Raw genomic sequence first — 25,089 nt, forward strand, 5'->3', positions numbered from 1 at the left:
CTTAAATCGATGGCAGATCCCTTACTTCCGCTGTTTCGGGTTGCACCACAGGATACTAAGACGCTCCCACGTATGGTTCCGTGGGAACCTTGGGGACTGAGCGAGGGACTTCGGGATTGATCCTTTCCTTCCGACTCCGCCCTCAGTAGGAAAAGTATTTTCCTTTTTCAAAATAAAACCTTTTTTGGTGGTTGCTAGAGAAGATACCTATTCACATTGTGGAAAACAAAGAGAAGAATACAAAGAAAATAAACCAAAGGTATTAGTCTTGCCCCCCATTTGTCTCTTGCAAGGCTGTGAGCTAGTTCTCACTTTGTAACCCAGGGTCTAGCACCTAAATAGGTAGTACCTGATGAATGAGTGCATATTAACACTTTGGTGTGTATTTCTCCCCAGACTTTTCCCCTGAAAATATACACATACACGTGAGCATTTCCATATAATTGAGCTACCCCTACATTGCCTGGGGGAAATCAGTAACTGCAACTAAATCCTTGCAGCTACATTCCCTGAAGCATAATATTTGCCCAGGTGAGAAGCAGCTGAATTCCAAATCCATAGCACATCAGGATTGCTCTTACTTGAAATCACTGTTTCCTCTGTACACTAGCATCTCCAATTAGCTCTTGGTCAGATTCCCCAGCAGGGTTGAGTGCTTTGGGGGACTGGGAGGGCTTGGCTTTGCCTATCTCTTTGAGGCATTGGCTTCCAACATGAATTTTTAGATTTGGGTGACGTTTAAGACAGATTATCTCTAACTTACCTTCCAAATTTGGCAAAATGCTGGCGAGCCAACTGAGTAAGAGAGTATTAAGAGGAAAACTGAAATATAGCTTTTGTTGTTTTGCAGTCAGATTGTTGTAGGAGCATATCTTGATCGGTTACCCTGGCAGGAGGAATGGTGCAGATATTTTTTCCCTCCTCCTCACTCCAACCCAGCTCTAGAGGACCTGCAACCAGTAGGTATTCGATGACCAAGACTGTCTGAATCGTGGCTGGCCCAAGGCCATGCCCAAAGGCGGGTCAATGGCATCTGGTCTGGGCCAAGCAGAGAGAGAGGTCGGGAAATGATCCCAGGATTGTCCCTCGCGCATCCCATGCTGATAGAGAAGTCTTTGGAAAAAAGTTAGCCCAAAGCTGGCTAAGGAGGCCTTTAAAGCCCACCACCTTTTGGGGGCGGCAGTTGGCTCATTCCCAAGTCAACAGAAGAAACCCAAGGCCCAGAGGTGGTCAGTCGCCTGAAGACCGGAAGCTGGGGCCGGAAGGGGCCGGCCTCAGCTCCTCGCGGGTGGCGCCCTCCCCACACGCCTCCAGGGGCAAGCCCAGGCGGCGAGGCGCGCGGGAAGGCAGCTGTTGTGCTGAGGCGTGTGCTGCCATGTCTGTGCTTCGCTGCTTTGGTGCCCTGCGGCCACAGGTGAGTGAAATCGCACGGCCAGGGCTGGCGTGGCGGGCAGGGCCTGGGGATTGCGGAGGTCAGCCAGCGTGCGGATGAGTGGGGAGCCGCGGCTTCCCGCGAGTGTGTGGAGGCCTTAACGCTCCTTGCTGCGGCTACGGACTTCCCCGACTTGCGGTTCATACTTGGGGTCCGGTTGGGTCGCGGTTATGAAGTTTGCGTTTCCAAACGGCGCGTGCTGCCGTTTCTGGATGCAGAAGTGGCTGTGGGGCTGGGGAACGCAGAGGAGGCTGGGCCCATGCAGTTAATGCAGGCCTTCCCGGGTGGAGAGCAAGCTTAGCTGTCAACCCCCGCGTCGGGGCTTCCCAGCAGATCGGCCCAGGTGGATTAAGCCCATTCCCTGTTTGGGGGCGGCCCGCTTGGAGCCGGAGCTGTAAGAGTGGTGCTGCCATCGACTGCTTGTGGTGTACACCTCCCCACTTTCAGGATTTTCTTCCACAAAATTACCAGATTGATCTTCGGAAAGATTGGGCCGGACCGTAGCCTTCCAGACGATTTCCCAGAACTTCCTCTTTAGAAATCGTTACGACTTGAGAAGCTGGAAATAAATGCATTTCATGGTTCCTTTTCTTTGTTGACTGGTGAAATTGGGTCGTTTTGTTTAGTTTTTTTTTTTTTTTTAAGTAGGGTCTACGCTGGGCTTTGGCTTGAACTAGACCCTGAGATCAAGACCGGAGCCGATGGCGCCTGGGTGGCTCAGTCGGTTAAGCCTCGGACTCTTGGTTGTGGCTCAGGTCGTGAACTCGGGATCCTGGAATCAAACCCCGCCTAGTGCTCCCTGCTCAACGGGGAGTCTGCTTCTCCCTCTGCCTCCCCCCACTCCCGCTAGTGCACGCTCTCTCAAATAAATAAATAAAATCTTAAAAAAAAAAGATCTGAGCTGAGATTAAGAGTTGGACACCCAGGGGCGCCTGGGTGGCTCAGGTAGTTAAGCAACTGCCTTCGGCTCAAGTCATGATCCTGGAGTCCCGGGATCGAGTCCCACCCACATCGGGCTCCCTGCTCGGCGGGGAGGCTGCTCCCTCTGACCCTCCCCCCTCTCATGCTCTCCCTCTCTCTCTCATTCTTTCTCAAATAAGTAAATAAAATCTTTAAAAAAAAAAAAAAGTTGGACACCCAGTCCACTGAGCCACCCAGGCACAGGAGTGGGTGGGGGGGTTGTTTTTTCCTTTCAATCAACAACACTAATCGGCATTTGGCATTTGCTCTGAGCCGGGAAGTGAGCTGAGGAGTCCGCTGAGTCATGGCCCCTGCCCTGGGGGAGTTTGTTGTCTCCACATGAAAATATCAAGGGTTAGGGTGGCTGTAACAACCTGATTAGGGTGTCAGTCCCACGGGTAGAGAGGATAAAATGGTTACCACTCTGTGGGGAGGAAGGTGCCAGGATAGGTGTCTCAAAGAATGTGATAACTTGAGTGAACCTTTAAGATTTTTTTAGTCTTGGGACACCTGGGTGGCTCAGTCGGTTAAGCGTCTGCCTTCTGCTCAGGTCATGATCCCAGTGTCCTGGGATCAAGTCCCACATTGGACTCCTTGCTCAGCAAGCAGTCTGCTTCTCCCTCTGCTTGTGCTCTCTCTCTGTCTGAAATAAAGAGAAAATCTTTAAAAACAAAAAAAATTTTTTTAAGTCTTTTCAAATTACAAATGAACTACATGCTGATTTATATACAGATATTATGAGTCCATGTAAGTATTGTTAGTGTCTTTATTCAAGTAAAGAATTTAAATGTAAATGCTTACAATTATCACTTACAAGTGAGTCTCCTTGCTACCAATGTTTTTAATCACACATAATCATGGCAAGTAAAACTAACGAGAGCTTTAAAGAGTATAAGAATAGCAGATGTAAGGAACAGCCATTATGCCTAGTAGTGAGATAGAACATCTGAGGAAGGCTCTTCTTGCTGTCCAGGACTGATTGAGACCTTGTTGGAGAGGACATGGTCATGGCTCATTAAATAGTAAGAAGTCACTGGGACTCTGTGCCAGTGGAACTTGCTTAGAAATCCACCCTCCAAGGGTGCCTGGGTGGCTCAGTTGGTTAAACGTGCGGCTCAGGTCATGATCCTGGGGTCCTGGGATCAGCCCCAAGTCAGGCTCTGCGCGCAGCAGAGAGTCTGTTTTTCCCCTCTCTCTCCCTCTGCCCCTCCCCCACTCCTGTGCATGCACTCTTGCTCTGTCTCTCTCTCTCTCTCTAAAATAAATAAATCTTGAAAAGAAATCCACCCTCCAGAACTTGCTGGCAATGCTAGGGTTCTGGGGAAAGCTATTCCTGGGGGAGTGTCTCCTGGAAGGCTCTGTTACAAAACTGCCTGATAGGGTGCTAGGGAAAACTGCTGGCTGCTGGGGGCCTCTGGCCACCAAGAGAAGCCGGAGCAGATGGTGGAGAAGCTGCTATGCTGCAGGAGTATACCAGAATGAACACTGGAACCAGTAAGCACAACCTATTCCTCCTGAAATGCTTCTTGAGGGCCTTATACCTACAAAGGCCCTCAAGAAGCCTTTGTGTTAGATAGCAAAGAAAACATTTTTTAAAGGCCCAGGTTCATTTTCTCAGAGCAGTAAGGGTGAGTTTAGAGCATTATGGCAGTACACTGATAACTGGCTCATGGTCTCATGAAGTTGTGAGATCAACAGACTTGTCAATAACAGCAATAAGGTAGAGGTAGAGTCTGCCCAGGTCCAGATGGCTTCATTGACAAATTCTACCAAACATTTGAAGAATACCCATTCTTCACAAATTCCTTCCCCCCCCCCCAAAAAAAAGAAGAAGAAGGAACACATACCAACTCATTCTATATGAGGCCAGGATTACCCTGATATCAAAACCAAAGATACCACTGGAAAAGGAAACTACAGATTAATATCCCTTATGAATATAGACACAAAATCCTCAACAAAATAGGAGCAAACTGAATCCAGCATTATATAAAAGGGATTATACACCATGACCAAATGGGATTTATCCTAGGAATGTAAACATTTGAAATCAATTAGCATACCCCACCAAAGGTGAAAACCACATTATCATCTGAATAGATACAGAAAAAGTATTTTAAAAAGTTCAACACCCTGTCATGATGAAAACACTCAATAAACTAGGATTAGAAAGGAACCTCAACCTAATGAAGGGCATCTACAAAAACCCACAGCTAACATCATACTTAGTGGTGAAAGACTGAAAGCTTTCTCCCTCATCGATCAGGAAGAAGACAAGGATATCTGCTCTCTTCACTTCTATTCAACATTGTACTAGAGGTACTATCTGAAACCGTTGAGCAAGAAAAACAAAAAAAGGTATTCAGACTGGCAAGGAAGAAGTAAAACTGTTTCTGTTTGCAGGTGATATGATTGGTATGTAGAAAACTCTAAGGAATCCATTTTAAAAAGCTGTTAGAACTAACAAATGAGTTCATCAAGGTTGCTACATTCAAGAACAATATACAAAAATCAACTGCATTTCTATATACTTGGAAAACTGAAATTAAGACAGCAATTCCATATACAGTAGCATCAAGGAGAATAAAACATTTGGGAATAAATTTAACAAAAATACTAAACTTAAAACTCTGGAAATTACAAAACATTATTGAAAGAAATTAAATATCTTAATAATTGGGAAGTTACCTCATATTCATGGGTCAGAAGATTTAATATTGTTGATAGTACTCCCCAAGTTAATATACAGATTCAAAGTAATCCCTGTCAAAATCCCCACTATCTTCATTGCAGAAATTAACAAACTGATCTTAAAATTAATATGGAAATTCAAGAGATCCAGAATAACAAAAACAAACAGACAAAAACTTGAGAATCAGAACAAAGCTGGAGAACTTCCACTTCTGATTTGAAATCCTACTACAAGGCATTTTAAATCCTACTACAAGGCTTTCAGTAATCAAGACAGTACTGGCATAAGGATAGACCTAGATCAAGGAAAAAATTCAGAACACAGAAGTAAACCCTCACATTTGTGAGCAACTGATTTTTGTTATGGGTGGTGAGACAATTCAGTGAGGAAAGAAAAATACTTCAACAAGTGGTGTTGGACCAACTGGATATCCACATACAAAATGATGAGTAAACTCTTAGAAAAAAACGTAAGTTTTTGTGACCTTCAATATGGCAGTGGTTTCTTAGATTTGTTACCACCAAAAGCACAAACACCCAAAGGAAAAACAAATTGGACTTTATCACAATTAGAAACTTTTGTGCTTCAAAGGCATTAATAAGAAAGTGAACACGGGCATCTGGGTGGTGCAGTTGGTTAAGCATCCAACTCTTGGTTTCGGCTCAGGTCATGATCTGGGGTCCTGGGATAGAGCCCTGCGTTGGGCTGAGGGAGAAGTCTGCTTGTAATTGCCTCTCCCGCTGCCCCCCCACATTTCTTTCCCCCACCAAAATAAATAAATACTTTTTAAAAAATGAACAGAGGGTGCCTGGGTGGCTCAGTTGGTTAAGCGACTGCCTTCGGCTCAGGTCATGATCCTGGAGTCCCGGGATCGAGTCCCGCATCGGGCTCCCTGCTCGGCGGGGAGTCTGCTTCTCCCTCTGACCCTCCTCCCTCTCGTGCTCTCTGTCTCTCATTCTCTCTCTCTCAAATAAATAAATAAAATCTTTAAAAAAAATAAAAATAAAAAAAAAAAACAGAACCCACTGAATGGGAGAAAATATTTGAAAATAATGTATCTGATAAAGGACGTGTATCTAGAATATATAAACAACATCTACACCTCAATAATAGACAAGTGACCCATTTTAAAAATGGGCAGAGGACCCAAATTGACATTTCTTTTTAAAGATTTTATTTATTTCACAGAGACAGCAAGAGAGGGAACACAAGCTGGGGGAGTGGGAGAGGGAGAAGCAGACTTCCCGCTGGCTTCCCGCTGAGCAAGAAGCCTGATGTGGGGCTCAGTCCCAGGACCCTGGGATCATGACCTGAGCCAAAGGCAGACGCTTAATGACCGAGCCACCCAGGTGCCTCTCAAATTGACATTTCTGCAGAGAATATAAATGAATGGCCAGGCGCCTGGGTGGCTCAGTTGGTTAAGCGACTGCCTTCGGCTCAGGTCATGATCCTGGAGTCCCGGGATCGAGTCCCGCATCGGGCTCCCTGCTCAGCGGGGAGTCTGCTTCTCCCTCTGGCCCTCCTCCCTCTCATGCTCTCTGTCTCTCATTCTCTCTCTCTCTCAAATAAATAAATAAAATCTTTAAAAATAAAAAAAAAATGAATGGCCAATAAGCACATAAAAATGTGCTTAATGTTATTAGTCCAGGAAATGAAAACTAAAACCACAGTGATACAGTATTTTGCCCCCACTAGGATGGCTATAATCAAAAAGATAGTAACAAGTGTTGGTGGTGATGTAGAGAAATCAGAACCCTCATATATTGCTGGTGGGAGTGTAAAATGATGCAGGCACTTTGGAAAAGTTCGACAGTTCCTCAAAAAGTTAAACGTAGAGATACCGTATAACATGACAATTCCACTCCTAAGGATGTACCCAAAAGAATTGAAAGCCTGTGTCTCCACAAAAACTGCACGTGAATGTTCATAGCAGAATTATTCATAATAGCCAAAAAGCACAAACAATGTAAATTACCATCAGCTGATAAACGGGTAAACAAAATGTGTCATATCTATATAATGGGATATTATTCAATCCCTAAAAAAGAACAAAAGGTATTGATAAGTGCTACAACATGGTTGAACCTAGAAAACAGGATGTTAACTGAAAGAAACCAGATACAAAAGGCCACATATTGTATGATTCAGTTTATATGAAATATCCAGAATAGATAAATCTATAGAGACACAAAGTTACCAGGGGCTGAGAGAGGGGAGAATGAAAGTTATTGTCTAATGAGTACAGTTTCAGTTTGGGAAGATAAGTGTTCTGGATGGACGGGGGTGGCAGTTGCACAGTGATCTCAATGTACTTAATGCCACTGAACCGTACACCTAAAAATGGTTAAAATGGTAAATTTTGTGTTTACCACAATAAAAGGAATAATTCCACAGAAAAAGTAGAGGGATATCTGAAGCAAATGTGACAAAAAATCTAGTAATTGTTGAATCTGGATGATGGGCATAGGGTTGGTTTTTTAATTCTCTCTTGTTTGATATTTTTCATAATTAAAAAACAGCGTGGAGGGCGCCTGGGTGGCTCAGTTGGTTGGGCGACTGCCTTCGGCTCAGGTCATGATCCTGGAGTCCCGGGATCGAGTCCCGCATCGGGCTCCCTGCTCGGCGGGGAGTCTGCTTCTCCCTCTGACCCTCCTCCCTCTCATGCTCTCTGTCTCTCATTCTCTCTGTCTCAAATACATAAATAAAATCTTTAAAAAAAACAGCGTGGAGATAGGCAAAATAGATACATTCTTGGTGACTGTTCAGCACGGTGAAGCAAATAATGAAAAAAGTTATTACAAAACAAAAAATAAACACAGCTTTGACCTGCCTTTCTCCTGCCTAAACTCTCCACGGGGCATCATGTCACCTACAAGAAAAAAACCAAGACTTTCTGTGACAGCTGGCCTCAGCTCACCCTGCCACCCTCATCCTGCTTCTCTTTGACTTTCATTTCTTCTGAGTGACACCAAGTCACCTATAAATTTCTCACATATGTGCCCTGATCTGTGCCATCCTTCAAGCCATGTATGCCCTCTGCTTGAAATTCTTAATTTAACAAACCAAGCTCCCTCTCCCTTCTTACCTTTACCTTCAAAACTGGGCTGGATCACTAGCTCCTCCAGGGAATATCTTCTGATCCTGATTTGGAGATACCTGTCCCTTGTGTGTGTTTCCATAGCTCACTCTCCATAATCTATCATAGCAGGAAATATGAGATTGAAACTACCAAATTTATACACATGCACACACATACCTAGAATGTAGTATATCAAAAGGCATTGCATGAAAGTCTGTGAAGGAGTTTCTGTACCAGAAAGAGCTCTTAACTTAAACTTGCTAAATATTTCTTCAGCTTTGTATTTTATGTCACAGATTACTTCAGGGATTACTTAACATACTTTTATCTCTAGGCTAAAAACAGTATGTTTGAGGAAAAACAGTAATATGAACCCCCCCCAACAATTTACTTCTAATTTTCATCTAAATAATGTAGATAAATGGTTCTAAAAGTCTACAAGCCTTTTTAAAAAAAATTTTTTTGAGTGTAGCGGACACACAATGTTATGTTGGTTTCAGATGTACAACACAGTGATTCCCGAGCTTATAGCTGTTTTTCAAAAAGCCTTGTGGAGATAAAAGTCTACAAGGCTTTTTGAAAAACAGCTGTGGTTGCCAGGGCCTGGGGGAGGAGGGAAGTAGGAGTAACTGCTTAATAGGTACAGAGTTTCAGATGGGAAGATGAAAAAAGTTCCTCTAGTTCCTATCCAGAAGCAACCACCCTCACCTGCAGTTCATTTTGTCAGAAAATAACTAGGCATTGTTTTGGGGGTGGAGGTGGGGATAGCAGCCTGGCCATTGGGTTAGGGGGCCAAGTGGTGTACAGACTTGAGCTGTTTACCTGCTATCAGCCTTTTACCGTGGATAGTGTCTGCACCTTCAGGAGCTGAGCCTTCCTGGGAGTCTGTGGAGTACACAGGCTCATCTGTCTTCAGAAGTCCACCTGAAGGTATTTCAGGTGGAAACGTATCTCCTCTCTACTAGATACCACTTCTCTTTCCATTTTCTGTCTTACAAACATTTGTTGAAAACATTCATCTGCTGTTGTCTGCTCTTCTGTTCTTATTGTACAGTGGATTTATACCTTTTTAAAAAACTCCTTTACTGTCCAAGTGTATGACCAGTTCACCATTGCATGGGCCATTTGTCTTTTTATTAACAGAAGTCTGCTAGCATGGCATTTGTTGTTCAAGCTGAGAAACTCAAAATCTCCTGTACACCTGGGTCAGACTCTAGGCATTCCTTGGTTGTCAGAGCCTTTGAACGGCTATGGAAAGGCACAGAGGTTAGCTCTTCTTCCATGCTTGTGCAACTTTCCCCAAATCTCTCTCTAAAACTAAATGTGATATTTCAGCTCCCCACCCTGCCAGTTACATGCAGCACTTTAAAAACTGCTTTAATGAGGTGTCATTTAGATGCTATAAATTTCACCCACTTTAAATGTAATTCAGTGATTTTTAGTAGATTTATGAGTTGTGCAACTATCACCAAAATTCAGTTTTACAACATTTCAGTCACTCTAGAAAGGTCACTCATGCCCATTTGTTGTCAATTCCCATTCCTACTCTAGCCCCATGGCTAATCTACTTTGTCTCTCTATTGTGCCATTTCTGGACATTTCGTGTGCATGGAATCATACAATATACAGATTTTTTTGTATCTGGCTTCTTTCATTCAACATGACGTTTTTGAGTTCCATCTATGTTTGTAGCATGTATTAGTAAATAATTTTTTTGTTTCTGAATAGTATTCTGTTGTATGGATACACCACATTTTGTTTATCCATTTACAAGTTGATGGCTATTTGGGTTGTTTTCACTTTTCAGCTATTATGAATAATGCTGGGGCACCTGGGTGGCTCAATCATTAAGCATCTGCCCAGAGTCCTGGGATCGAGCCCTGCATCAGGCTCCCTGCTAGGCGGGAAGCCTGCTTCTCCCTCTCCCACTCCCCCTGCTCGCTGTGCCTCTCTCTGTCAAATAAATAAATAAAATCTTAAAAAAAAAATGCAGTTAACGTTTGCATACAAGTCTTTCTGTGGATGTATGTGTTCATTTTTCTTGGATAGGGTACCTAGGAGTGGAATTACTGGGCATTTCCCTAATGACTAATGATGTTGAGTATCTTTTCATATGCTTAATGGACTTTGTGTATCTTATTTGATGAAATATCTATTTCAGATCTTTTGCCCATTTTTAAATTGTGTTGCCTGTCTTACTGAGTTATAAGATACTCTTAAATATATTCTAGATAGGGGCACCTGGGTGGCGCAGTCCGTTAAGCTTCCGACTTTTGGTTTCGGCTCAGGTCATGATCTTGGAGTCATGAGATCAAGCCCCATGTCAGACTCCACGCCTACATGGAGTTCTGCCTGAGATTGTCTCCTTCTCCCTCTGTCTCTCTCCCTACTCCCTGCACAGGCTCTCTCAAGTAAATAAATAAATAAATAAAATCTTTAAAAACATATATATATATGTTTTCTGGATATAAACCCTCTATCAGATACATGATTTACAAATTTTTTTCTACCAGTCTGTGGCTTGTTTTTCATTTTTGTAACAGTATCTTTTGAAGCATGTTTTTAATTTTGATGACATCAAAATTTTTACTAATTTTTTCTTTTTGGATTATGCTGTACTATGAAGACTGGGAGTGGAACCAGTCTCTATATTTTTTTTTTCCAGTCTCTATATTTTATAATCATGAAGTTTCCGATTTTTTACAAAACAAAGTTTTAAACTATAGTTCGCCAATAAAAAGAACTGTCATTTATTCACTCACCTAAGAATGTCAAGTACGGTGCCCATGTTCATACCTCAGATGCTGTCATGGTTGGCTTTTTTTTTTTTTAAGATTTTATTTTATTAGAGAGAGACACAGCGAAAGAGGGAACACAAGCAGGGGGAGTGGGAGAGGGAGAAGCGGCTTCCTGCGGAACAGGGAGCCCCATGTGGGGCTCGATCCCAGGACCCCGGGATCATGACCTGAGCCGAAGGCAGACGCTTAACGACTGAGCCACCCAGGCGCCCCTGTTTTTTATTTTTAAAGATTTTATTTGCTAGAGAGCGAGAGCAGGAACACAAGCAGGCTTCCCGTGGAGCAGGGAGCCCGATGTGGGGCTCGATCCCAGGACCCTGGGATCATGACCGGAGCTGAAGGCAGACCCTTAACGACTGAGCCACCCAGGAGCCCCTCTCATAGTTGGCTTTTTAAGCTAACATTTGTAAGCTGACAGCTTGCAGACTTATGTGTGTATATTTGTTCCACAGGTTTTAAAAAAATAATTTAAGTGTAGCTTTTAATTTTTTATTATGGATGGTTCCAAACACATAAAAGTTGACAGATTCCTATAATGAACTTCCATGTAGCCAGTATACAGCCTCTGTGGCCCCCAGGGCTGCCACATGTACACCCATGGGAAAAACAATTAACACTCAATAATCAGATTTCACTTGAAAATTTCATTTCTGATGAGTTAATCCAGAACCTCCAGTATGGGTTCAAAGATTGGCAAGAATAATATCACCTTTGGGTTGCTTTTATTTCGGTTTACTATCAAACCAGAAAATAAGCCATGCAGAGTGCCCAGAATCAAGGATACACCTGCCTTTCCACTGTCTCAGAGGTGTCTGAGATTCAGGAATGAGTGTGAGAGCTTAGTGCCCTATATAACTATAAGGTGGCAGAGTGGCTGTCTTTTCTCAAAGTCCACCCACAGTCACACGAAACACCTCCTTTACTGTGCCAGATACATCGTCCTATTTCTTGCTGCTTCATTAGGCTAACAGCAGGCCTCATTTTGAACTTCCACATTCATCTTCTTTTGAAAGAGCAAATGGCATTAGTGAGCTGGCTTTCCCTCATGGTAGCTGAACCTGGCTGCCCCGGTGGAGAGAGATACAGTGGTGCTATTAAGTTAAGGTTCCAAGACAATGCCTACAAAACTCCTACCAGTAAGCTTGGTGTGGTACTTTACTCAAAGGGAAGTTGTTCTTTTTAATAGTATTCTGGTTATTCAAAGGTTCACAATGAAAATATAAGTGTTAAGGGGGAAAGAAGGACTAGACCTGAGATTGTAGAGTGACTTGGAGTTTAAGGGTTTTATTTATTTTTTTATTAACTTTTAATGTTTGTTTCAAGGGACAGGTCTGTGATTCATCAGGGGGGTTTTATTTTTTTAATTTATTTTAAAGATTATATATTTATTTGAGAGCGAGAATGCACGTGCGTGGGTGGGGGGAACAGAGGGAGAGGGAGGAGGTAAGAATCTCAAGCAGACTCCACGCTGAGTGCAGAGTGTAGAGCCCAACATGGGGCTCATGACCCTGAGATCATCATCTGAGCCAAAACCGAGAGTCAGATGCTTAACCAACTGAGCCACCCAGGCACCCCCTTAGGGATTTGAAAAAAGTAGTTGCCATCCTTGCTAGGGAGTTCTATACATGTAGCACAGCACATGGTTATGATTGTGGACTCTGGAGCTAGACTGCCTAGATTTGAATCCCATCTCTACCACTTACAGGCTCTGTGACTTATCTTTTCTGTGGCTGTGTTTTCTCATCTCTAAAATGGGGATAGTAACATACCAATGTAACTTGAGTTTTGAGTTAATATAAAGCAGCTAGGGGGCACCTGGGGGGCTAAGTCGGTTAAGCGTCTGCCTTCAGCTCAGGTCATGATCTCAGCGTCCTGGGATCAAACCCTGAGTCAGGCTCCCTGCTCAGCAGGGAGTCTGCTTCTCCAGCTCCCTCCCCGCCCCGGCCCCCCGTTATGCTCTCATGCTCTCTCTCTCTCTCACATAAATAAATAAGACCTTTGGGCATTTGTATATGCAGCCAGAATAATACTAGGCATGTATACTAAGTATTATATGAGTGTTTGCTTTTTATTTTATTTTTTATTAAGTTTATATGGTAGGACCATTTCACTCCTGACTACATTGTTTTCTTTGAGTTATAGAAGGCTCCCTGACTGAAATGACACATTTACTTTCTTGGTGGTTATCTCTGATTCTTCTTGTCAATGCTCTGTCTCTAGTATTGGGAAACCAAGCAATCATGCCACATGGAAACTGAAACTGAATGAATTCTGGTACTTCAAGGGACCTCTGCAGCAGGATCCTGAGAACTCTGCATGAGCAAGTCTCAGCTGCTCTTTGTCTTTCTCTTTTTGTCTATCTGCATCTCTTCCTACCACCAACTTTCTTCCTTACCCTCCACCCTGAATTTTTTCTCTCCCTCATAACTGCTTACTCATGATTTCTCTCTCACTGCTTTGGTATGCTCATGACCATCATGACTCCAGTGGCCTTGCCTTTCTTCATACTTTTCAGCCCAAACTCTCATTGCCAGCTAACTCATTTCTGATTTCTCAGTTCAGCTTCCAAAGAGTATGAATCTGTGTGGATAGAGCTTTTTGGCCTGGGAGCCTCATGGATCAGTGGCCCAATCCTAGTTAGTGGGTAGGGAAAGCTGAAATTAAAAAGCTACAAAGTTTGACAGCCTTTACTTTCCCCTTCAGTAGGATGTACTGAGGTGAGGTGTCAGATGTGAAGGTCAGGCATGTGGGCTGCTCCAGTAGATAGGGCCCATCCAGGGTTCCTAGAGGATGCGAGGGGAGGTGTCCAAATCTTTTCTGTGGGTCTAGTATTGAATATGTAAGCAAATATCAATTGATAGATTTGCAAGTGTACCCCAATATACTTTAATCGCACCTTTATTTTAAACCTGTAACATCTCATTTAATATATAGTATATACGAAGAGCAAGGCTCTATTTTAAGAGCTTTATATGTATTAACTCATTAAATCCTCATAACAGCTCTTTGAATTTGATACTATTATTATCCATACTTTAGGTGAAGCTGAGGGACCTGCCTCTTCTCACATATTTGCTAAGTCAGGGTTTGGATCCAGGCTGTCTGATTACACTATTTTTCATAGGTAACCTGACCACAGGTTTCAGAAAAGTACCCCTCTTAGAACTTTGTGTGGTAAAAGGACGAAGGGGCTGCCCATTCAAATTTATGTTTGTTTCCTCTTCATTTAGAATATTGTTAGTTTTTGACATTTTTTAGTTAGACTTTTCTTTCAAGAGACAGGACTACAAAGTAGGAAGAACATAGACTTTGGAATCAGACAGTTCTGGACTTCAATCCAGGCTCAAACATTTATCCAACCTATTGCAAATAATGTTACCTGGGACACCATGCCCTCATATTGCCTACCTATGTCAGACACTACTAATTAATTACAGGGTTGTTTCTTACTGAGCCCAGAATCCTTTTCATGATTGCTCAAGACAGGGGATTTATAATCAGTGGGAGTTGTGCCAGGAGGTGAAACCTATTTGCCATCTCTTTCCTTTAGGCCCAGGTACATAGACTAGCCATCCAAGCCAGGCCTTCAGTAGCCCACCCAAACTTGTCTCTCTCTCCTTTCAGTCTCGTCTTCACCCTGTGACAAATAGCTTTTGGGAAAAGTTGCCTGTGGTGATCCTGAACTTGCGCCTTTATGAGACTCAGCAGGAAGAGAAGTCCAAGCCCATCAGCCGTTACCCTACTCCCTACAAGAAGGACCTGCCTTTTGACATCATAGAGCTCATGGAGGAGGTGGAAAAGAAGGTGAGCCTCTCCGCTCGGGCGTGGAGTCCGCCCGCGCAGACTGTGTCAGCTGCGGTGGAATCCCTGGAACTGGTCACTCTAGTCTGCCCAAGTTTTCCTGTGGGCAGACCCTTCCTTTGGGGTCCACTTGTATCCCAGTCAGAAGGACATGCTTTTTTCCTCTTAGGCACAGGCTCTTATGTTCTGGGACTCTTCTTTGTCAGTCAGTCTTCTACCCACTTGTGAGGTTTGTTTATAGTTTCCTTTAGCCCTATAATATGGTGTGGAGATAGAACCACTGAAATACATGCTAGCTGCTTAAACAAGAGTGAGAGGTACCGTGCTTCTTCCTATAATTACATGTTGAAAAATAAGAAAAATTAAGTGAGCAGAAAATTCAAAAATAATAAAAATTATCTGATTCCACCCAGGTCAGCCACTATTAGCATTTTGATGTGTTTTCTTCCTTATTTTCTTTGTGTACATATACATGTAACTTTTTTTTTAGTTTATTTACTTATTTAAGTAAGCTCTACACCCAGTGTGGGGCTTGAACTCACAACCCTGAGATCAGGAGTCACACACTCTTCTGACTGAGCCAGCCAGGCCCCCCTATACATGTAACTTTTTTTAATGAAATCAAGTTATCATGGGCATTTTCCAGTCAAAGCATCATTATAATTAGTGGCTGCATAACATAGTATTGTATAATAGAGATATTTTAATTTATTTCAGCAATCTCTCAATCGTGGACATTTAGAACTTGTAACAGATATTTATACATTTATCTTTTTGAACATCCCTGAATTATTTCCTCGGGGTACTTTTTAAAGCTGGTGCTCTATGTTGCCAAATTATAACACCCTTCTTTGAGCATAGACATTTGCTATAAGCTTTTGTTTTTCAAACTTGGTGGTAGAACTTAGACGATCTTTTTCCAAACAAAATCTTTTTTTTTTTTTAAAGATTTTACTTATTTGAGAGAGAGAGAGAGAATGAGAGACAGAGAGCATGAGAGGGAGAAGCAGACCCCCTGCTGAGCAGGGAGCCCGATGTGGGACTCGATCCCGGGACTCCAGGATCATGACCTGAGCCGAAGGCAGTCGCTTAACCAACTGAGCCACCCAGGTGCCCCCAAACAAAATCTTGTATGGAACTCCATTATATAAAAAAGATAAAAATCCACCTGCTCTTGTGGGAAAGGTTTGGAGCCCTTAGCCTCTCCCTCAGTACCACCTTCACCTGTCCATACCTCTCCACTTACCCACCACTTTCCCAATCCTTGCCCCTGGCTGATAGATACGGTTCTTTTTTTTTTTTTTTTTAAGATTTTATTTATTTATTTGACAGAGAGAGAGAGACAGCGAGAGAGGAAACACAAGCAGGGGGAGTGGGAGAGGGAGAAGCAGACTTCCCGCCGAGCAGGGAGCCCGATGTGGGACTCGATCCCAGGACTCTGGGATCATGACCCGAGTGGAAGGCAGATGCCCAACAACTGAGCCACCCAGGCGCCCCTAGATACGGTTCTTTATACTATGTCTTCTGGCCCAGTAATGAACTGTTAGCATCTGTTATCAGGGTGCTTTCAACTACAGGTAACAGAAAACACAATCCAGTTCATGTAACTGTAAGGACAGTTCAGTGTCTCACATCACAACAGATCCAAAGACAGAGTGCTTCCTGGGTTGTTTAATCCAATGGCTAAGTGATACAACAGGATGAGGTTCTTAGCATTTTTTGGTTCTGTCTTCCTCCTGGTCACTAGATGGCTATAGCAGCAGTAAACATCACGTCCTTCCACAACTCCTGGAAGGGGTTCGGAGAGTGCATCTCTTCCTTATATTCTTTTTGGAGAGAGAAAAAAAAAAGCTCCCAGCTGATTTCCCCTCATTTCTTATTGGCCAGGATGGTGTCACATGACCATTCCTAGACCAATCACCAAGAATTGGAATAGAATAACCATAATTGGTTTAGACCAATCAGGATTCACCCACTAGGGCTGGAGAAGGACTTAATCTTCCCTAAACTGGTGGCAATCCAATATCTGAACAATACCCAGGTTCTGTTGTCAAGGATAGCTGCTGGATAGCAGCCAATAGTTGTCTGCCATAACATCCCATTAGGAAATATACTGAAAACCCGAAGTCAAAATTCCAAGGCTGCCTCTTGCTTTTGGCATGGCCGTGGCCAAGTCATTCAACCTCTCTGGGCCTTAGTTTCGTCATTTGTAAACTGGGGATAGTGATATCTGCCTTACCTATCTTCCAGAGTTGTGGAGAAGGATGTATGAAAGAACTTTACAAAGTACTTTACTAATATCAAGGCTTCTTATTAATTTAATTCTTAGAAATAAATGAGCACCAGGCATCTGGGTGGCTTAGTTGGTTAAGTGTCTGACTCTTAATCTGAACTCAGGTCTTGATCTCAGGGTCATGAGTTCAAGCCCAATGTTGGGCTCCATGCTGGGTGTGGAGCCTACTTTAAAAAGAAGAAAGAAATGAGCACCACCAGGCCTTCTGTGTAAAGGTAGGAAATCAGTAAAACCTAAATTCTAAGGAGTGTCTTTTGGTTTAGTTACAACATGCACTGTCTAAATTTCATAAAATGACTTCTCAAAAAAATTGCACATACCTTTAGAAGTAACGCTATAAATTATAAATACCCTAAAAGGTGAAGGTATGTGTGGGTTGTACTTCGACACAGACCAAGGCTGTGGCCTTCCTATGATTGTATCTGGCATTCAGCTGACAATATAGTGACTAACAGTTAATGATTACCTCTTCTGCTTTTAATTTTCACTTTACATTTCCCTGGTGTTTCTTCTTCCCTGCAGACAGGATTTTTACCAAATGTATTTAAAGCGTTGTCTCACCGGCCATTGGAATTCAGAGCCTTCTTTGCTTACTACAATGCCATCTACAACAAGGAAACAGGTAAACAGAAAAACAGTGCTAAATCATTCTTGGATGAGATCCAGATGCCTGCTTGCTAGAGTTCCTTCCCACATAGTTCAAGACTGCGAAGTTAGGGAAAGGTTAAGAAAGAGTAGTTTGCTGAGACATCCTCTGGATTCTGAATTTAAGTATATAATTATAGATACAGAACCGAACTAAATTAGGTAATGACTATGGCTTATCTTTCTTTCTTGGGGCTTAAAAGCCCTCTGGCTCCATATAACTCCCTAAATAAAGTTCATGGACTTCAGCCTGGCAATCATGGGTTTCTTACTTAGGATTCAAGTTAGGTTGCTGTTATCCAGACCCAAAGATACATTGGTTTAAACAGGATATTTTTTTTTTCCTCTTTCTCACCTGATAGTCCCCGTGTGAGCTGCTAAAGGCCATTTTAGTGTTGTTTACTGTCTGGGATTGCCCTTGCCTACATGCTTATGCTGACTCACCACTGCTACCAGCAGAAAGAGAAAGAAGGGGCATTTGTAGGTACACGTTCCTTTCCTTTAGGGTCATGACGTGAAAGTCACACACATTGCTCCTGTCTACATCCCACTGGCCAGAACTTCATCACATATCACACCTAGCTGCAAGGGAAGCTGTGTGGCCATGTGCCCTACTAAAATGTAGGGATTCTGTTATTGAAGAAGAGATAGTAGGTACTGGGAGGCAGTATGTCACAGTGACTCTCTTGTGGCCTGACACCAGCCTGCCTTCCCAGCCTCTTTTCCCTTAGCCCTTCTGTGTGTATTCTAGCTGTTGGAATCAAAATGGACCAGATTTTACTCTGAAGCATTCAGGTCTCATGATTTACCCACTTTTTACCTTTGTTCACCCTCTGCTGTGCCCCTAAGATGCCTTTTCTCCTGTCCATGCTTTGTGAATCTGATCTTTCCTTCAAAGTCCATATCTCACCTGCCTTTACTCACAACGGACTCTTCGTCCGACCTCCCACAGCACCCTTTATCCTTTTCCAGTGGCCTCCTTTGCCTTACCTTCCCGCAGCTTCCACAGCTGCTCCAACCCGGGGGCAAGAGACACACCCTGTGTTCACATCTGAGTTGTGCCATAGGTGACGCTCGTGACCTTCAACAGAGGATTTCGATGTCTCCAAGCTTTGGTTTCCTTTCTAGTAAGATGGTATTTTGTAAAAAAGATTTTATTTATTTATTTATTTGAGAGAGAGAGAAGGAGCAGGGGAAGGGGGCAAGGGGAGAGGGAGAAGCAGCCTCCCCCACTGATCAAGGAGCCTGCCGTAGGACTCGGTCCCAGGACCCTGGGATCATGACCTGAGCTGAAGGCAGATGCTTCACAGACTGAGCCACCCAGGCGCCCCATAAAATGGTATTAATACCCACTCTGCAGTGCTGGTACAAGGATGAAATAAGATTATACATGTAAAGTTCCCAGAATGGTACCAGGTGCCAAAATGAAATCCTTCCTCTCCCGACCCCATGTAGTAGGTCCCCTGAGGTTAGGAAGTCTCTTTTCCCTCCTCTTTTGAAAGTGTTAGTCCAGTATCTGATGGGCCTCAGAAAATGTTTTTGGAACTTTAGAAATACATTCAACACATATTTTCTGAGCAACCACTATATTTCAGGCAGTCCTCTGGGGATATGCTGGTGAACAAGTCAGAAAAATTTCTAGACTTTCAGACATATTCTAGAGAGGAGAAAAGAATGAACAACTAAAAATAAAAGAATAGGTTAACTCCAGAAGTGTTAAGTATTGTGAAGAAAATAAAATAGGCTGGTTAGTAGCAAGAGACTGGGAATGAATGCATAAGTGAAGGGGTAGGTGAGAAGGCGGGCACCTCTGTTGCTAAAGTATGGCTGAACCTGTCTAGGTTCTTCTGAGCTGCTATCCAAGGCTTATGGACAGGTCTCCTCCCCTCTCCCTCCGTAGGTCAGCTCAGCAGAGCTGACAAGGAGCTCATCATTGTGGTGACTAGCCTGGCCAACAGGTGCCCATACAGCATGGTTGTCCACAGTGCCTGGTACAGGGTCAAAGAACCCAGTGCTTTCTGACCAGGTTGGTGCCTACCTCCCCTGTGCCGATTTCAGGGCTTCTTCATACCTAAGGAAAGGGAAAGTCCATGCCACTATATGGTGCAGGGAACACCTCCCCCTGCAGCTCTTCCCATTGCTTGAGTTCCCTTCTAGTCCCATCACTGTTCCCACATGCTTCTGTGTGTACATGATGTTTGAGACTAGGGGTTAGCTGAACCACAGCTTTGTGCCACACCTGATCCTGGATACATGGCATACATTCTCTCAAATGCACACAGCTCCCTCTAAGTTGAGCCTTACTAATAACCATTTTATCCTTGAGGTTCAGAGCTGTAACTTAACATGGGGCATGCAACTAGAATATGAGAGTCCATTTTCAAAGCTTGCACTCTTTTCTGCTACATTATATTGTTTGCATTTGCCATTGTGAATTTAGCTAATTATTCCTAATGGGCCCAAACGAGTTTCTTAGGTTTTCTTTTATTTCTTCCTGCTAGCCCCAAGCCTACATCTGTCTGCTTCTCATTTGTACAACTGCCTCCATCTTCTCTTTCCCACCGAGATTGGTTGTGAAAATGGGTCTCAATCCCCCCAGCCAACAGCCTATTATCTCCATCCAAAATCAGGCCCTTTGGGTGTCAGAGGTCATGCTAATTCTTCCCAGACAAATGGATTAAGGGTAAAGACACAGCAGACATGGGTTTGTCACCAAACATACAAAGTCCTACTGATCCCTACAGTGAAATTCCGGATCCTCTGGGCTGGGGAACAGAAACCTCTGTTCTCTGCATTTATTCCTGAGGTTGAGGGTCATTGGTCTTCCTATCCCCCAACTTACTCTCCTGACCCCACCTGAGTGGAGACCTTGCAAACTGTTCCTGAAGGGCCCCTGTTGCCACCCTGAAGATAACTTCAGGACAGGTACATCCTCTCACCTTTGCTGTGCTGAGAGCCTCCTGCCTGGTTGCCAGACCTTTATTCATCCAAGATCATTCTCTAGGCATTGCTTCCCTGGTGGCCATAGTGTATGCTGTCACACCATGGTTTGCTGAACTGTTCTTCTATTTTCTAGGTGGTTAGTGGTTTTCAGTATTTTACTTGAGCAAGGGTAATGATTATAAGTATAATCTTTGGAATCAAATACACTTTGATTCACATCCCAGCTCTGCCACTTTCCAACTGTATGACCTTGGGAAAGTCGCTTGACCTCCCTGAGCTTTGATTTCTTTGCCAATAAAATGGGGGCAATAATAAAAATACTACTTCCTAGGATTTTTATAAGAAATAAGACAATGAATATGAAGCATTGAGCACATCCTTAGCACATAGTAATTGGTAAGTGTCAGCTATTAATTTTGCAGATATTGTTTCTTGTTTGGGATTAATTGGGACAAAGGGATAATTATCTGAGCTTCTCTTTACTCATAAGAAAAAGTTTGGATTTGGGGTCCTTATGTACTTAGAGTTTCTGAGTCTTGCTTCTGAGATTTTTGGAGCCATAAGTATTTAGAGGAGCAAGACGTGCTTAGAGTTGGAGTGAGTAAAGAAGACTTCTTGGCAGAGGTGGGGCTGAGCCAGAGTTTCAAGTTTGTATTCCATTGGAAAGTATTTTGTCCTGACTTTGCCCCTTTATTCTAAAGGGTTTTTCATTTTGTTAGACCTTTTGTTTTATCAGCTATATTGTGATGAACAGAGATTCTGCTTTTGACTGTGTTTTCTTGCAGGTCTATGTGAACTGGAGAAAGTCTGACCTCCCTACTCGGGAAAAGGCAATGCTGGAGTTTGCAGTTGCTATTTCCCGAGTGATGACATAACAGATGACCATTTCAAAAAGTTAGAGATGCATGGCTTCAATCGAGAAGATGCTTGGGATGTCGCTGCCATTTCAGCTTTTTTTGCCATGTCCAACCACCTTGCTCATTTTGTCGATCTTGTTCCCAACAAAGAATTCTATTTGATGGGCAGTACCAATGGTGTCAAAGACATCAGGAGTGAATCAGCTGCTGCTCCCAAAGTGTAAAAGCCTAAACAGAACAATTAGTGTTTATATTTCAGGCACACTACATTACTTGGGAAGTAGTTTTTTAAAAACATCTAGTCAGTGGATAGGAAAGAAAGTAAATGAATTTGCTCCCTGCCTGCTCAAAGAGCTAGATTCTAAAGATCCTAAAGATCCTATCCAGGGACATGTGATTCCTGGGCGTAGGGGAAATGTTTGCCAATTGTTTCCTTGTATTGTGATCTAAAAAGAACATCAGGGCAAAGAAGTTCAGAGGATGCTTTTCTGATGAACTGTTATCTGTGAAATTGAGCTGTTGAAGTCGAAAATTTTTTAGCACTCAAAAATAGTGTTACATAGAAATTGGTCTATATAGACTGTGATTTGCAGTCAGTTCCTTGTTAACATGACATGGTTGTATTTAAAGGCTCTCAAGGGCAGTGGGTAAATAGGAGCAGTCACAGTTAATCTATCTTTAGTGCCTTCTCAGTTAACTTCCAGTAAATTTTTATTTACTTTGTCTATTTTACTGATGGGTTGTACATTCATGATCATGTCAGTAGAATTTTAGTCCTTATGTAATTTATTATTTTAGCTTTTAGCAAAAAATATTTGATAAGTGAGGACTCACATTTTAAATAGAAGCATAAGAAAGAAAGAAAAAAATTTGAATTGCCTGAACTGTGAAATCTGATTTTCTTGAGGCAGCACAAACTTTCATTGCAGAGCTTGTGTTCTTCTGTTGGAATTATATCTTAAATGCCTTGGAATATGTAACCTTTTAAAACTGTTTTATTTTACCTATTAAAAATCTAATAATATTGGTGAATGGTCAGTTTTATAGACCATAAAATTTTAGCCATTGGCCATAACTTGGTTGGTTAAGCGACTGCTTAATGGCTCAGGTCATGGTCCTGGAGTCCCAGGATGGAGTCCTGCATCGGGCTCCCTGCTCTGTGGGGAGTCTGCTTCTCCCTCTGACCCTCCCCCTTCTCGTGCTCTCTCTCTCTCTCTCTCTCATTCTCTCCCTCTCAAATAAATAAAATCTTAAATAAAAAAAAAATTTAGTGGTCAAGCAGAGGGCCTCTACTAAGTATTTGTTGCAGCCAGAAGTTGGGGGTCTTTAAGGAACATTATTTAATTACAAAATAGACCTCTACCCCTTCTACTTTGTGGGGGCAACATGGAGAGTATCCTGATGCCTGATCTCTGAACTCAGGATGGATGCTTCTTGCCCTTTTTTCAATCAGCTCATGGACAAGAGTGCTGAAGAACTACTAACTTTCCTGGTGGGAGGACCTGCTGAATGTTCAGCCCTCTGAATCTCATTCCCTTACTGTAGAGATCCTTCAGATCTGTCCTCACAGGATAGCTCTTCCGGCAAAGATCCAGATTTATCCTCAATCATCAAATGTGAGCTTTCTACAACATGGCTCTTGATCAAGGCCTAGATGAGTTGTCAGTTCTTATATCTACCTTTCCTTGTACCTCAAGCTTTTTATTGAAGACTCCTTCCCTTCCCAAGAACCACCCCAGTTCCTGTTAACTTTTTTTTACAAATGAGTTCTATATATTGATCTTTAACAGCAGTAGTGAACGGCCTTGCATCTGTCATGCCCTCTGTGCCCTGCCTGGCACATATAAGCAGGATTTGACCTTGGGCTCTGTTGCTTGTACGGTTGATTTGATTTAGATCTCCAGCTCCACTCGGTGACTCCTGCTGGATATATGCTCCTTCCTGAGGGAGAAGACGACTTAGGCCTTGAAAAAATCTTATTTTTATTTATTTTTAAAGATTTTATTTGTCAGAGAGAGAGCGCACAAGCAGGGGGAGCAGCAGGCAGAGGGAGAAGCAGGCTTCCTGACGAGCAGGGAGCCTGATGAGGGACTCGATCCCAGGACCCTGGGATCATGACCTGAGCCCAAGGCAGACCGACTGAGCCACCCAGGCGTCCCTGGCCTTGATAAAATCTTGACCTACTGGGCAGTAGCTGGGAGTTGGGCAGATATTCAGGGCGCACCAATAGACCCCATTTTCCAGTTCCTGTATAGACCTGGGCTTTATTTTTTCTTTACTTTTTAAGATTTTTTATTTATTTGAGAGAGCAGTCGGGAGGGGCAGAGAGAGAGTCTAAAACCGAGTCCCCTGCTGGGCCCAGGGCCCAGGGAGGGGCTTGGTCTTACCACCCTGAGATCCTGACCTCAGCTGAAATCAGGAGTCCCACACCTAACTGACTGAAGCACCGAGGTGCCCCAGGCCTTGGCTTTTAGCACAACAGTGAACCTGAGTCCTTAGACTCCCCGTCTGAGTAGGCAGTACACCGTGCCACTTTACTATGTGGGACCTGCACAGGATATGGTAATTTCTTCCCCTTGGGACCTTAGCCTAAATTGGGGATAACAGTACATATCATAGTCCACCCCTTTATTCAGGCCCACTCATCCCCAGGCACACAGTCACGATGACTGACAATTACCGACTGTCGCAGGGGTGCCCTGATGCTACCACTGCCCCATGCAGCCCGGGCCCTGGGCATTCTCAGTTGCGCTCAAACACAGTCGTTGCCGATCACCGTCCCGCCGGGATAAAGCGTCCGCCATAGGCGGTGTCCCAGCTTTCGCGGTCCCCAACGGATGGTAGCCGAGGGCGGCGCGTGTTTCCCAGCCGGCAGGGTTAGGCGGTGGCACGCCGGAAGTGGCGGCTGGAGCGGGAGCGCTGAGGTGTCGGCCGGCGGGGCTGCGGCCGGGAGCGGGGGGCGGGTGCGTTGGTCATGTTTACCTTCGGGCCCGGTAGTCCCGAAGGGGATGGGACGGCCGGAACCGGGGCTGAGGAGCCGTCACCCCGTGCGGGGCAGGCGGCAGCCGCCGGGCCGCTCCCTTCCCCGTCCGCGCCGCCGCAGCCCGGGGCTGACGCAGCCCCTCCCCCGTCGCCCTCTCGGAGCCCTCGTCGCCCCGGCGCCCCCTCGCTGCCCCTGGCCGCGCGCGCTGGGGAGCTCAGGCCGCCCGGAGCTCTAGACTCCTCAGCCGCTTCCGCCCAGGGAGAGCCGTCACCGCCCTCCCCGCCGCGCCGGCGACCCGGGCCAGACTGCAGGGCCGGGAGCCGGGGCCGCCACGGCCTCGGCGCCGGCCTGGGCGGCCTCGGCGCCCGGCTGTTCGGGTGGCTGAGAGAGCGCAGCCTGGGCCGCGGGCTGTTCGTGGACCCGGCGCGGGACAATTTCCGCACCATGACTAACCTCTATGGTTCCATCCATCCCGCGGACTCGGTGTACCTCAGCACCCGCACCCACGGCGCGGTCTTCAACCTCGAGTACTCGCCCGACGGGTAAGCGCGGCCCCTCGGAGGGCGGGTGCCCGCCTCCGCCTGCCTCTGCTGCCCGTGGGCGGCG

General features: G+C 44.3%; 2 protein-coding genes across 5 annotated transcripts in view; both read left to right on the forward strand.

Moving 5' to 3' along the window:
- Positions 1 to 100: 100 nt before the first annotated feature.
- Positions 101 to 22,527, forward strand: LOC145717063 (uncharacterized). Of its 2 annotated transcripts, XR_014140055.1 has the most exons (5): positions 101 to 259; positions 851 to 1,414; positions 14,586 to 14,765; positions 17,578 to 17,677; positions 21,429 to 22,527. XR_014140055.1 is itself a non-coding variant. In XM_081803209.1 (4 exons), the coding sequence occupies exons 1-4, from the start codon at positions 1,376 to 1,378 to the stop codon at positions 21,452 to 21,454; spliced, it is 345 nt and encodes a 114-aa protein (XP_081659335.1). In that variant the 5' UTR covers positions 101 to 1,375; the 3' UTR covers positions 21,455 to 22,527. The 2 variants fall into 2 exon arrangements, 1 of the variants encoding a protein (XP_081659335.1); XM_081803209.1 differs by having other exon boundaries at positions 101 to 1,414.
- A 1,866-nt stretch (positions 22,528 to 24,393) lies between these two features.
- DCAF10 (DDB1 and CUL4 associated factor 10) overlaps positions 24,394 to 25,089 on the forward strand; it is a 45,402-nt gene continuing 44,706 nt past the window's right edge. For all 3 annotated transcript variants that reach the window (XM_081803198.1, XM_081803199.1, XM_081803200.1), the window contains exon 1: positions 24,394 to 25,025. In XM_081803198.1, the coding sequence (XP_081659324.1) occupies positions 24,475 to 25,025 (551 nt within the window). In that variant the 5' untranslated portion in view covers positions 24,394 to 24,474. The remainder of the gene's footprint in view (positions 25,026 to 25,089) is intronic.

The sequence above is a fragment of the Leptonychotes weddellii genome, chromosome 14, assembly GCF_054177405.1.
Source record: "Leptonychotes weddellii isolate Sample4059 chromosome 14, ASM5417740v2, whole genome shotgun sequence".
NCBI lineage: Eukaryota > Metazoa > Chordata > Mammalia > Carnivora > Phocidae > Leptonychotes > Leptonychotes weddellii.

Coding starts and splice junctions, on each gene's coding strand:
- LOC145717063 (XM_081803209.1), top strand. CDS start 1,376: ATGTCTGTGCTTCGCTGCTTTGGTGCCCTGCGGCCACAG. Junction 14,766..17,577: donor TGGAGGAGGTGGAAAAGAAG/GTGAGCCTCTCC, acceptor TCTTCCCTGCAG/ACAGGATTTTTACCAAATGT. Junction 17,678..21,428: donor CATCTACAACAAGGAAACAG/GTAAACAGAAAA, acceptor GTTTTCTTGCAG/GTCTATGTGAACTGGAGAAA.